Source organism: Acipenser ruthenus, chromosome 3 (assembly GCF_902713425.1).
Source record: "Acipenser ruthenus chromosome 3, fAciRut3.2 maternal haplotype, whole genome shotgun sequence".
Lineage (NCBI taxonomy): Eukaryota > Metazoa > Chordata > Actinopteri > Acipenseriformes > Acipenseridae > Acipenser > Acipenser ruthenus.
Window position 1 is genome coordinate 10,466,873 of NC_081191.1, and position 15,003 is coordinate 10,481,875.

A 15,003-nucleotide genomic window follows, 5' to 3' on the forward strand; every position below is an offset into this window, starting at 1 on the left:
CCGAAGTCATAAATCAGGAAAAAACAATAATACATCAAGGGTAAGCGCAACATTTCGATATTATAGTAAGCTTCATACATTTGCATACGAAAGTAGTTTGAAATAAACAGTCGTAACTAAGCTACCGCAGCAGGGATGAAAGTAAGTTACGGGACTGAAAATTACTTTAATAATAGCGGGTAGTCCTACGACGTCACAAAAAACTATGAAAAGTCTAATACGAAAGAAAAATCAATAATACATAGAGCCCATGGTGTTTGAGATTCGTCTGATGTATTCTATGTACTGTTACACAGAAGACAACACCCGCAGTACTGTATGTTATGTAGTCGATTTTTATTCACACACCATAAATCAAATTGGGAATAAACAAGGAACATTTCTCAACTTGTCAGAAAAAAGATTATTTAACTTATGAGCATCATGGTGTATCCACATCATACTCCCTCCTGCAACAATGCTGCTGGTTTTCTGTTCCCACACTAGCCATTCATTTCAATCAGAGCAAACAACAGTGTTGCAGGAGGGATCGTGATCTGGAAAATTGCAAATGTAATACTGATCCACAAAAAGGGAGACAAAACCGAACCAGGTAACTACAGACCAATAAGCCTGACTTCTATTATATGTAAACTTATGGAAACTATAATAAGATCCAAAATGAAAAATTACCTATATGGTAACAATATCCTGGGAGACAGTCAGCATGGTTTTAGGAAAGGGAGATCATGTCTAACTAACCTACTTGACTTTTTTGAGGATGCAACATTGAAAATGGATAACTGCAAAGCATACGACATGGTTTATTTAGATTTCCAGAAAGCTTTTGACAAAGTCCCGCATAAAAGATTAATTCTCAAACTGAACGCAGTAGAGATTCAAGGAAATGCATGCACATTAGGGAGTGGTTAACATGTAGAAAACAGAAAGTACTGATTAGAGGAGAAACCTCAAAATGGAGGGAGGTAACCAGTGGTGTACCACAGGGATCAGTATTAGGTCCTCTGCTATTCCTAATCTAGATTAATGATTTAGATTCTGGTATAGTAAGCAAACTTGTCAAATTTGCAGACGACACAAAAATAGGAGTAGTGGCAAACACTGTTGCAGCAGCAAAGGTCATTCAAAATGATCTAGACAGCATTCAGAACTGGGCAGACACATGGCAAATGACATTTAATAGAGAAAAGTGTAAGGTACTGCATGCAGGCAATAAAAATTTGCATTATAAATATCATATGGGAGATACTGAAATTGAAGAAGGGATCTATGAAAAAGACCTAGGAGTTTATGTTGACTCAGAAATGTCTTCATCTAGACAATGTGGGGAAGCTATAAAAAAGGCCAACAAGATGCTCGGATAAATTGTGAAAAGTGTTGAATTTAAATCAAGGGAAGTAATGTTAAAACTTTACAATGCATTAGTAAGACCTCACCTAGAATACTGTGTTCAGTTCTGGTCACCTCATTACAAAAAGTATATTGCTGCTCTAGAAAGAGTGCAAAGAAGAACAACCAGAATTATCCTGGGTTTAAAAGGCACGTCGTATGCAGACAGGCTAAAATAATTGAATCTATTCAGTCTTGAACAAGGAAGACTATGCGGCAATCTGATACAAGCATTCAAAATTCTAAAAGGTATAGACAATGTCGACCCAGGGGACTTTTTTGACCTGAAAAAAGAAACAAGGACCAGGGGTCACAAATGGAGATTAGATAAAGGGGCATTCAGAACAGAAAATAGGAGACACTTTTTTACACAGAGAATTGTGAGGGTATGGAACCAACTCCCCAGTAATGTTGTTGAAGCTGACACCCTGGGATCCTTCAAGAACCTGCTTGATGAGATTCTGGGATCAATAAGCTACTAACAACCAAACGAGCAAGATGGGCTGAATGGCCTCCTCTCGTTTGTAACCTTTCTTATGTTCTTATGTTCTTATCTGGATACACTATGACACTCGTAAGGCAAATCTTCTTTCCCCTAGCCAACGCTCCTGAGTGAAAGTTGAGAAAGGTTCTTGGTTTGTTTCCCAGCAGATTAAAGTTGCCTCGATACAGACAACACAGGATACACCAAAGAGTATTGCAAACACTGCTGGGTGTAATGTAGGTTAACTAATGAGTCAGAGGTCTTGAAATAAGACATCATGCTAAATCCAAAATACTAACCTTAAATTTGTTTGTTTTGTGCCCCACTAGTAAATTCTTACCATTATGACAAATTATATTTGATCTTGAAGCACCAAAAGGACTTGCAGATCTTAGTTACTTGAGCTCAGATACCACCTGCTGTTTCTAATTTGTGAGCTTCTGCACCTTGATTACATTACATCCGGTGAGCATGGTTTGATTCAAACACAGTGGTTCAAATATCCACCACTTTGATTTGCTCACTGTATTGCTGGGTCTGTCTCGTGTCACCAACATAGCAACATGTCTTTGGGTTGATGGAAATAAGAAAATATAACTGCTTTTAATATGGTGTCCAAGGACAGTGTTTGAAATAGTCTCGTAACATTTAAGACTTTTCTGTTCCTTAGCAATAATATGCAATTTATTGTACACCTATCATGGGCACCTACCAAGGATAAAAAAAGTCTGACTCTACCACAAAATGTATTAAATTAGCACAGCTGGAAATCGGTGCCAGTGGTTTCCTGTATTATTGCTGCGGGCTACCAACTGCACCAGGCTTGAGCAACCACCTAGAGTTGAAGTAAAATCTCCTACACCTATTCATTGAGCAAGATTTGAAAAGAAAACATGAAAAAAAAAAGTTGGTTCCACAAATTTGTTCAAAAAGACAAATACGGGGCTTAACATCTGCAAGACTTACACAACAAAGTTCCAGAAAGTCCCGGGTGGAATAGCATCTAGTGAGAAATGTATTGAACTTGTATGGACTACCTGTATACTGGATCCCCAATAACAACAACAACAACAACAACATATAAACATATATAACCGTATTCTACTGGCAAGAGCCTTGCACTATCCCTGCGGAATTCAGATTCAGGTATTTATTATCATATTGTAATTGTTAGGATTATTATTATTATTATTATTTTATTATTATTATTATTATTAAAGTCTTGAAACTTGGTATGTAGTAGAGGCCTATGGGAAGTTGTGTCAGAGTGAAAACAAAGGTCATAGGTCACATGGTGTGGCAGCCATATTGGATTTTTCGCAAAAATTGGCCAATTTTCAAAAACCTTCTCCGAAATCGCAATCAGCCGAGATCTGAAACTTGGTGCACATACTCCCCTCACGGCCTATATTCAGATTTGTTCACAAGAAAGAAATCTGTAGCGTAGTTTGGCGGCCATATTGAATTTGTCGAAAATATTCAAACGTCTTCTTCACTGAAGCGGTTATGCCGATTGAAGCGAAACGTTGCATACATAGCCTTGGCAAGGTTGTCTATTAAGTTTGTTAAAAGCAAGTCGCTGCATAAAAAAAACAAATTTCAGATATGGTCAATGGTAGAATGCGGTACGGTGATGAAACTTCATACAGTAGTAGAGGCCAATGAGGAATTAATGTCAACGAAAGAATGAAGTTGATTGGTCCCATCGTTTGGCAGCCATATTAGATTTTTCGAGCCAAATTTTTGTATGTCCGTAAAATCAACACTGTTGCAAGTTGCTACATAAAAAAAAAAAACAAGGCTGTCGCGAGTCAATCAAATTTGAGCTTAGGTCAATTTGCACATATTTGCACATCTTACCTTACTAATATATATATTATGGCAGGGCGGAAGCCCTACACATGGGAAATATGTAGTTTTATTGTATATTTTTGCGTTGGATGTTGTAAATTGATTTAATTAATTGTTTAACTGATGTGGCGCTCCACCGGGGATGATTACCTGTCTGCGTGGAGCAGCAGCTGAAAGCACTGAGCTGTTCCAGCAGGCAGGTGGGCGTGTCTCAGCGGAGCGTCAATATAAAAAAACATAGAGATCACTATGATCGGGGCTGCTGCAAGGCTTGCCGTTTTCACGGCACCTTTGATTTATAGTTTGTCATATTGTGTTTTATTTTGAGTGTTTGTACAGTCATGTATTCGTCCTCTGTGCGCTACCATTGCTGGTAGTGTCACATGACATTATTGTTTACTTTTTGTTTGTGTTTATTGATTAAATCCCGTGCGCCTGTGTCGGCGTATCAACGTCAAGCTCTCTACCTCAGTCTCTTCTGTGTTCTCCTCGGCCGCCTGAGGCAAGAATACCAAGACTCTATCACAATATATATATATAGTAAAACTTGAAGAAGATTCAATTGAGACGGACCTCTTCTGTAAACCTACTGACATGCACCAGTATTTACACATGGCCTCTGCACATCCAAAACACACTAAAAGGGCAATCCCAAAGGGTCTAGGAATAAGAATACGAAGAATATGCTCAAAAGAAAGTGACTATGTAAAACAAAGAAATGTATTAAAAACAAATCTTAAAAAAAGAGGATACAAAGAAAGAATTATAGAGACGGAGTTAAGAAAAGTGGATAAACTAAAAAGAGATGATCTACTAGATTATAAAAATAGAGATAAAAAGGTCAAAAGAGTCCCATTAGTAATGACTTACTCTAAACTTTTGCCCAATATTTCTAAGATAGTTTGGAAACACTTGCGGATTCTACATAATTAAAAAAATAAATAAAAAAGTATTTCTTAAGGACCCAGTTGTAGCATTCAAAAGAGAAGCTAATTTAGGTGATATTTTAGTTCACAGTAAACATAAAAGAATAATTGACAAAACAGGTTCTACAAATATGTGCACCAGTAGATGTAAAGTGTGTAAATACATGGACAAAAGTAAAAATATAATTAAACATAAGAACACCACATATCCACTAAAAACTAATACCTACTGTAAAAATAGCAATGTTGTTTATGGAATAGCCTGTGAAAAATGTGATGAAATCAAATATGTTGGAGAGACTGGAACAACTTTATATAAAAGTATTCAGAAGCGCCTTTCATTAATTAGAAATAAAAAAAAAATGAATGAACCAATAGTACAGCACTTCACCAGTCAAGGACATGACATAAATTATGTAAAGTTTGCAGTATTAGAACAGCTCAAATTAGACAATGCGACATACAGAAGAATAAGTAAGAAAGTAAATGGATAAATAGACTGAACACGATTATGCCAGCGGGACTCAACAGAAAAGAATGAACTAATTAACTTCAATAAATATCTAACATTTAAATAAATAAACAAAATTCATTCAAAAGTTGTGCATGCTGATGCGCTGGGGAGGCCAAATCAAGACTGATCCTAAGTTTATATAAAGTAATGTTAATTAGAATTAATACAGATTCAAAGATAGAAGTAAAAATGATGTCACAATATATAGAACACCATTACATCATGTAAGAATAAATCATGGATTTGAATATAAACAATAACAAGTCGTTGTCATGCTGTCAAAAACCTATAAATACCTCCAATGTTTTGATTCAAACACTGGCTCCCTTGAGAAAGATATGTACAACATATCGAAACATTGGGCAGCTGGCTCTTTGAGCTTAATATAGCAGTGTGGAGTAGTGGTTAGGGCTCTGGACTCTTGACCGGAGGGTCGTGGGTTCAATCCCAGGTAGGGGACACTGCTGCTGTACCCTTGAGCAAGGTACTTTACCTAGATTGCTCCAGTAAAAACCCAACTGTATAAATGGGTAATTGTATGTAAAAGATAATGTGATACTTTGTAACAATTGTAAGTCGCCCTGGATAAGGGCGTCTGCTAAGAAATAAATAATAATAATAATAATATATATATATATATATATATTATATATATATATATATATATATATATATACAAACACACACACATATACATACATATACTAATATGGAACCCATATATGCTCTATTCAAAAATTGCCTTGACCGTGACCGTGAATGCAAAACTAGCTTATAACTCCTTCTAGAGTGCAGATAAGGTAATGGTTACTATGAAACCCATATCTGCTATGGTACAATATGTTACACAGATTAGTAGAGGCCAATAGGCTACTATGCCACATGTGAAATACAGTCATAGGATGCATTGTCTGGCACCTGGACACCGGTCATTGCTGCTTGCAGCTATATTTATTATTATTATTATTATTATTATTATTATTATTATTATTTAGGCATTTTAGCACCGTTCGTAGACTACCATAAGAATTGCTGAAGCTACGGTTCTGCAGGAAAACGTGTATATATATATATATGTACGTGTATAATAGGTTTATAGTAAAAACAGTGCTGGGACAAATATCTGAATATTCGAAAGAATATTTTTTTACATGTATTTGGATACAAAAATCAGATGCTCGTATTCACTACAAATGACAAAAATACCTTGCACTTACTTACCATCTCACCAGAAGTTGCGCGACAGTTTTAAAAATAGCAAATGAAAATGAGCTTCGTGTGATATGTGAGATTAATATATAAAAAAAAAAAAACACAGCAGCTCTTGAGCCTCTATTTGAAAGTTTTAGACAGCAAAAAGTAAACAAACCAGATTATGCAGGTGCATTCATAGTGATCTCTATGGAAAGCCATCTGGGTCAAAAACATGTTGAGCTGTTAGAGTGAGTCAGACTCATCAGCTTGTTCAACTACAAAAAGGCACAAGTAAACCTCATGTTATTACTTTATGAAAACGTGTCTATGGCCACTGTTTACTGTGAAGAAACAGCAATGGCAACGAATGAAAAAAAAATACAAAATAAATCAAATGCGGTGTCAACTTTATCTACTATTTATTACAGGAATAAACCAAACAACTTTTAACTTGAACTGCTATTTGGCATCCTTTGTTTTGTAGTTAATTCACTGGGATGAAGTAAGGCCTACACAACATATTCTTTACTCCTGGGATATGTTTCTACTTTAACATGTTACATATTGTAACGTCTTGCTGTAAAATAAAGGCACACACGCATGGACCACGCCCACCCTGCCCCTGCTGCTATGCTGCCTGCGTTCTGAACAATATAATAGCTTTCACTACTTTTTGAAAATGAACGAATATCTAAATTATGATCAAATATCTGAACATGAAAATCCCTGTTCGTCCCAGCACTATAATAAACAAATACGCAGTCTTATGGGATGTTTTTATTTATTTTCTGTATTTGTGTAACGCTGTGTCTGGGTTTTTGTTTTGTTTCCTTTGCTTTTTTTATTACATTTTTTTCGTGAGACAGGCTGCATTTGCGGAGCTTCAACACAAAGTAAAACCTCAGTGGAAACCCAGTTAAAGAAAGCTGCACGATATCAGTAGTCACGCAAGGCCAAATTGGAATGCAGACAGAAACACTTAAATATACCCTCCCGTATTTTAATATTAGTTAGGTTATTTGCATAAAAGAAAAGAACATGTAAACCCAAATTACCCAAGATACTACCAAAATAGCGTGAGAAGACTTTTATTTTTCCATGGAAACCCTGCAATGACTGCTGCAGCACTCAATCAGTCAGCAACTCTTAAATATCAATACAATACAAAAAAATAATAAGAATTTTCTTTCTCTGTCTCCCTCATTTTAAAAGTATCTCTGCAAAACCACACTGAACATAAGAATATAAGAACATAAGAAAAGTTTACAAATGAGAGGAGACCATTCAGCCCATCTTGCTCGTTTCATTGTTAGTAGCTTATTGATCCCAGAATCTCATCAAGCAACTTCTTGAAGGATCCCAGGGTGTCAGCTTCAACAACATTACTGGGGAGTTGGTTCCAGACCCTCACAATTCTCTGTGTAAAAAAGTGTCTCCTATTTTTTGTTCTGAATGCCCCTTTATCTAATCTCCATTTGTGACGCCTGGTCCTTGTTACTTATTTCAGGTCAAAAAAGTCCCCTGGGTCGACATTGTCTATACCTTTTAGGATTTTGAATGTTTGAATCAGATTGCCGCGTAGTCTTCTTTGTTCAAGACTGAATAGATTCAATTCTTTTAGCCTGTCTGCATACGACATGCCTGAAGACTGCATTGATAAGGTTGACCTCAATTAGAGCAGTATTTGCAAACATTCTACCAGTTAGGAATAAAAAAGGGTCCACCATCAGACATGCATACTTAGTTAATACATTGTAAAGCAATACAAACAAATTTGAGAATCTGGAATTGCTGTATTTTTGGAAAACCTAAATTATGACAAGAGTAGTGCACATACTAATAATTGTTCTTATTTTTGAACCAATTTTAAATGGTATGGGCCCTTTGAATGTTGCTATAGTAACAAATGGAAATGTTTGTACTAACTGGAGTTCTATAAATACCCTACCTTATCCTTGATACCTTAATACACACATAGAAACACAATCCATGTACCACACAGCTGTCCCTTGTAATGAAATGCAGAGGCCTGTGAGTGAATGGATAACAACAGTTCTAAAGGTTTCTTTACTTCAATGCACGTAATAAGCCACCTGGCAGACATGTTTAACTTCCTTCTTTACTACTGATCAAACTCTGAGTCCTTTCAGCGTAGAACAAGGCTTGCAGTGTTAGAATTAAATAGTCTCACCTATTCACACTAAATAAATAAATAAATAAATAAATAAATAAATAAAACCGGATTCAATATTATTTCTTATAACAAAACTTCACTGGCTTTATTTAATTTGTTTCAATCATTTTCCTATTTACTGGAATGAAGATCCCCATCCAGTCAACATTTACCAAGTAAAGCAAAATAAACATGGTAACACTTCACTTCAGACATTTACCGGTAACTCTCAAGAATAACCAGATGCCTTTACCAATATGCTTTGATAAATCATAAGACTAACCGGTGAATGTCCAAAAAAGCCATACATCTCTTAATAATTCCAGACATTTACCACCTTACTTGGTAATTGTTGACAATTACCGGTAAAACTTAAGATTTACCAGATTCAAACTTTTACCATAACACATGATTAATACATTTTCTTTCAGTTTGGTCAGATAACTACAGTAGTGCAAAGGCAGTTGCTAAAGTTATGAATTATATCAACTGCAATCTAGCAAACCCACATTCAAAAATACATTGAACTTCAAACAGTACAACTTAAAAATGCTTTTCAAATGTTACAATAACATTACTGTGACCTATAAAACACAAACTACTGTTCCAGAATCTTCAGGTTTTTAAGCACCTGTCTAAACCTTGATAACTGCCTTATAAAATAATAATTAAAGTTATTTTAATTATAAAGATACAGTAACCCGTCGCGTATCCACCCGTCACAGATCCACCCTAACCGTTTATCCGCCATGATGAAGCTCTTCAGCAACGTCACGCGTACAGCGCTAATTCAAAAAGGCTACAGGAAAGCAAAAGCGAGCTGTGCTTACAACTGAATGTTTTTTTGTTGTTGTTGTTTTTTTTTTTCATAAATCTATGCATTTTGCACTGTGTGAATTACCTGACACTAATGTATACAGTACTGTGGCAGGGTAGGAGACCCGCGCATCAAGAGGGGCTTTTGTGTAAATGTATACTGTAAATAGTATGTATTTATTGTAATTAATTAATTAATTAATTAATTAATTAATTAATTAATTAATTAAGTACCTGACACTCCTGGGAGAGCCTGTCTGCTGTTTGTGATTACCAGGTGTTGAATCTAATCAACAGGTAGGTGTGTTCCAGCAGGGCGTCAGGTATAAAAAGGTTCCCTTTATTCACCTCAGGGCTGCTGCAAAACCAAGGCCAACTGGACTAAAGAAGCTGAAATTCACCGATGTGTGTGTGTGTGAGTGAGCGAGAACCCGGGCTGGATGCCGAAGATTGAAACCGCCGACTGCCGGGCTAGTAGCCGGAGTTCAGAGATAGTTCAGAGATTGTAGATCCCACCCCACCAAAGTTTTCATACATTGTGTTCTATGTATTCCGTGCACCACCATTGCTGGTAGTGTCATGTAAGCTGTTCAGTGCGTTGATATGTAAATACCGGTAAATCCTGTTTTGCCTGCGGCATGTATCAACTTCAACCTCCATCTCAATCTCCTGTCTGTCACTCAGCAGCGAATGCACACACCCACATGACCGACGGGCTACCCTGTCACAAGCATTAATACCTTGTATCTTTCTAAACAACAGATTTAGGGGAGCTCCCTAATAAAAGCTGAATCTCAAAACAATAATTGTGTGAATATAGTAATTGTTACAGCTGTGTATAATGGTATTTAAAACAGGATTTATTTATCCGACTTTTTACATATCCTCCCTTACTTTGGTCCCACCGCAGTCAGATACGTGATAGACTACTGTACTTATATATTTGCATAACATATTGTTTGTTACCTGTATAGGCCTACACCTCACATTTACAGTACATTCAACAGTAACTAAATCTACGCTGCATCTTACTATTTTTTGACCGTGACTATATAGTTTACTAAGCTGATAGTGATTGAACAGTTAACAGTTTTGATGTGTTTTCTACAGTGGCCAGAGTCATGAAACATGTTCAAGATTGATTACACCAGAGTGATAAGATAGAGGGGTATTGGTTGTACCTGAGTCGCTTTATCTTTCATGCATGAAGGGTAGTGCATGTGAGGGTCACGAGGCCACTGTCCAGCGAGGTAAGGTCCTGTGATTGTGTCCAGGGAGGAGGTCCGCCTGATGGTGTTCGAGGTTCTTATTTGTTGGGATTTGGATCGCTCAGCTGTGAAAATGAAAAGATACGTGGATTTTATATTTGAATGGAGATCATAACTTTTTCATGACCTTTTCCCTTCTTCACCGCTTTTAAGGTGAACTTTGGTGTTATATGGCAACTACTGCATCTACAGCATAATCAAGATTAGACAGCTCTGCAAATCCACTTACCATAACCTTTAGCCTGTACTTTATTTACAAATATGCTCTCGTGAAAAACACAAGGTGACATCAGCTTTAACAAAATCATGCCAGAACAGGTATCCGTAGGATCCAAAATCTCCTTACAACCCTATACAGTAGCATTAAGCTTTTAGATTAAGGTCTTGAGGTAAAAGCCTATGCCATTTGTCTCAATACAAGAAGAGCTACAGTACAAGACAGTCATAGAAGTTTTGCATATCTAACCACCACAGAACAGACACTTTGTCTCTTCTCAAGATCAGTTTTTTTGTAAAGCACATCAGGCCAATTTTTACTATGCATTTTTTAAGCTTATGGTAATTAGCAGCTAATGTTGTACTATTCCTTATAGCTGGTCCCTGTTATAAGACAACAAATGTCTGTGTATCAGGGAATAAGCTTTGGAGAAACTGATGCCACCAATGGGTTTCTCTGTGATGTGTTTTAGCATACAGCATGCGTAACTGGCACTCTGATTGGCTCAAATATCCTGAAAGATCCTGGGCTGTCTATAATAGTCTTTAATACTATACTGAATTTATTTTTACCTGTAAGAATATTTCTCTTTGCACTTACATGACCCAGTTTTGTTCTTACCCAATACAAATCAACAGCTTTTATTGCTGAGGGAAACATCCCTTTAGATTCAAACTACTTGACCTGCTCTTAAGACTGAAAAAAAGAGCAAGAGAAAAATGATAAATGAATTGGTCAAACACAGCTAAAAGGCAACGTTTGTCTTCAGTGAGATCTGAAAAGTGTCCAATAAAGTCTCATCATTTCTAGATGGGAATCGTATGGCAACTTGAGATTATTTTCCTGCTGAAATGGCTTCTGGAGGAGACAGGAAACCATTTAGACAATGATGATACCTGTAAGAAACTTGTGTTGAAGCCATGTCTGTTAAAGCCATCCCCACTCTCCCTCCCTATTCTATTGATTGCCCTGTAAAGCACAGTGACTAACAAGATACTCGCCCATTTGGCAGTAAACACATGACCAGCCATCAGCACCAGACTTTAATAACGAAAGAAACGCAGATTGCCATTACCACTGAGTCCAGCCACTGTGTACTCGTGCCCACTGAAGCCTCTGTTGCTTGTGTCTCTGGGGACAGATTAGTTCAACAACGGCAAGCTGGAAATCCTGTTTCACATAAATGGAGGTAAACCATTTACTGATTGATTTTACAAGCTCATGCACTCCACATACCTGTTTATAGTCTTTTCTAGCATCCAGTAAATGAATTAAAATGTAACAGGCTTGGCATGGTGCTATAACCCCTGGAACATTGATGTACTTTGTCTGAGATTGGAAAGTGTTGTTTTAGTCTAGACTCGAGCATTTGTCAAAAAACGTCACTAAACCATATGGCCACCTGGCAAATGCTCATGATAAACTCATATTCCTTAGTCATAGGGACATTCCTCTCTTGTCAATTGTGAAAAGACAAACAGACAGCTCTACATCTTTATATACACAAAGTACAAACATGAGAAAATATACACCTGTAATCAAGAGTAAGTAACAGGTAACTCAACCAAGAAAGGCTTGAGCCGACTTTGTTCTTCTTAGTGGAATGTTCTAATAAACTGAATCATTAATTAATTTACAGAAACACTAAAATGAACTAGCTGATTATTATTATTATTATTATTATTATTATTATTATTATTATTATTATTATTATTATTAGACAAAATATAACTAGGAGGGGTAGACATTGTAGCTTGGCATTTACTGTACATACTCAACAAAACTAGCTTTGCATAATGAACTGTCTATGGCACGTGATGCAGAACAAACAACAATCATGAAGCAGTATAATACCAAATGTACTCAAACAGATTGTGGGTGTCATGTAAAAACATTGCATTTGGTGTAAGTACATTACCAGTATCTTTTTCAAAATGTGCCTGCATCATCACAGATGGAAAGAACTGGTCTGTGTCAACAAGAGCAGACACTTTATTGAGAATTCACTCACACAGCACAAAAACAAGTTGCCAGATATTGCACTTCTAGATGTTTATTCATGTTTTGATTAGAACTCTTCTAGGATTTTACTAGGAAACTGTCAAATTACCAAAGAAACATGTGCTGGCATCAGTATGTGCCAGTCATACCAGACTCCAAACACACTCAAATACAGGCCTATATCCTGCTTGTAATGATTGTAAGATAACAATAGTTTAATTGTTCTAACAAGTAAACCCATTTGAATGTTCTATTCCTTTTACTACAAACAACTACTGTACACATGTACTACAGAATTGAGGGTGTTCTTCTCACAATGGTGTAGTAAGAATCCCCACTGCATTGTGCAGGTTCAAACTTGATATTATGTCAATACAGTCATTGTGTCCCAAAAATAAATACATTATTTTGCTATAGTTTTATGTTCTAAAGCATGTCAGATGATCCAGTATTTCAGAATGGTCCCTTGTTTCTAGATATCTTTCAAACTGAACACTGTATACTCCAGTGCTAATATCCCACGTCTCAGCTGTAAATGCTAAATTGTATTGTGTAGCGTATTATGAAAAAGTAGCCGTAGATCACCATGATCTACTTGTACAGTACATCCATATATAAATGTACTGTAAAAATGTAAGCGTGTCATATATCCACATTCCTACCCAAATTTTAATAATCTCACTTACATAACGTCATAGCCCACTGTTATCACAACTGGATAAGAGATTCAACAGATACAGCATGAACATCTTGCACGTAGTACATGTACAGACAACTCCACTATATCCCAGTTATCTGGAATATTCTTTTCCAGTGTGTAATAATAATAAGAAGAAAACAAATTTAAAAAACAATAAGAAGCATTGATATGCAAATTACCAATATGTGTGTTACAGTATGTTCGATGTTTGTTAGCACTTTTAATTAGTTAATATGTTTACTTATAGGTTAACAGCTTTGTTTTATTTAAAATATCTATTTTAAAAACATGATATATAGAAATGTGTGTATCGTAATTCTCCAGCAAAGGTTTACAGACTAAAGAATAAGCATGTGCTTTCTTGAGAAACATTTTCAGACTTTAAATCTGTGGTATCGCTGCTCCAAGCATATGCCTAATCCATCTGCACACCTCTGTTAAAGCAAATCAGTGCATCTACAGCAGGCTGCTTCATTCACTTGCAGATTGCTAGGAGGAACCTTTTGTAAGCAGTGAATTGTTTAAAATGCAAATAAACCACCAGCACAACTGATGTTTTGCTTGACTGAAGACTTCAAAATCCTACATTGCAGGTGGCGTATAAAAATAGTACCCTGTACATCTACTGCATAGAATATAAAAACATCAATAAGCAGCCGTGTGAATTGAATATATTATTGTGAAACCACGTGGACGACCTGACTTCTTATACTTTGCCAATAATCGTTATCAGCAAATGTAATATTTATCGTGTGTTATAATGCACATTTAAGTACAGTACTCAAATACAGAATGCACATGACCTTTGGTTCATACAGTACATTGTAGATCCCTATGTGGAAAAGAGGACTGTGTGCTTGCATAGCGTAGTGATCATGGCAGGATTAAACAGGAAGATCATCTGAGCATTAACCAGCCTGTAACAGAAGGGAAGACGTATGAACAGGACGGACCTTATTAAAGTATAAGGAAACCCAAAACGCACATAAAATTACAAATGAAGAAAAAGTACAGTATTACAGTACATCAATTTATTTAGTGATACAATATACCTATACCTGTTTAAACCCTGTTTTTACAAGGCTACATTGATTTAGAATATATACTGATGCACAAAAGGAACGCAACACTCAGGTCTAATGGATTTAATCAAATATTTTAAACATAGATATCAAATAAAATCACAGAAAATGTGAACAAAAATATAGATCAAAGAATCAGACAAGCTCCAGAGTGGCGCATCCGGTAATGTATTGCTGAGCAGTCAGATTGCCCTCAATCTGCACCAAAGGCGTTCTTGTGTTAAAGAAGATTCCTCTCCACATCATCAGAAATCCACCGCCCCACAGGTTGGCTTGAACAACGCAACAGTCAGCATAACGGTCCTGGGCTGGTGTGGTGACCCTCTGCCTTCCAGGATGTGGCTTGTCCCTCACAGAGCCGGTTTCCTGGTTTCTCTGGACTAGTCAG

At 36.5% G+C, this 15,003-nt stretch overlaps 1 protein-coding gene across 3 annotated transcripts in view; it reads right to left on the bottom strand.

Moving 5' to 3' along the window:
• glcci1a (glucocorticoid induced 1a) overlaps positions 1-15,003 on the bottom strand; it is a 75,255-nt gene that overhangs the window by 45,514 nt on the left and 14,738 nt on the right. For all 3 annotated transcript variants that reach the window (XM_033993487.3, XM_033993490.3, XM_033993488.3), the window contains exon 2: positions 10,529-10,680. In XM_033993487.3, the coding sequence (XP_033849378.3) occupies positions 10,529-10,680 (152 nt within the window). The remainder of the gene's footprint in view (positions 1-10,528; positions 10,681-15,003) is intronic.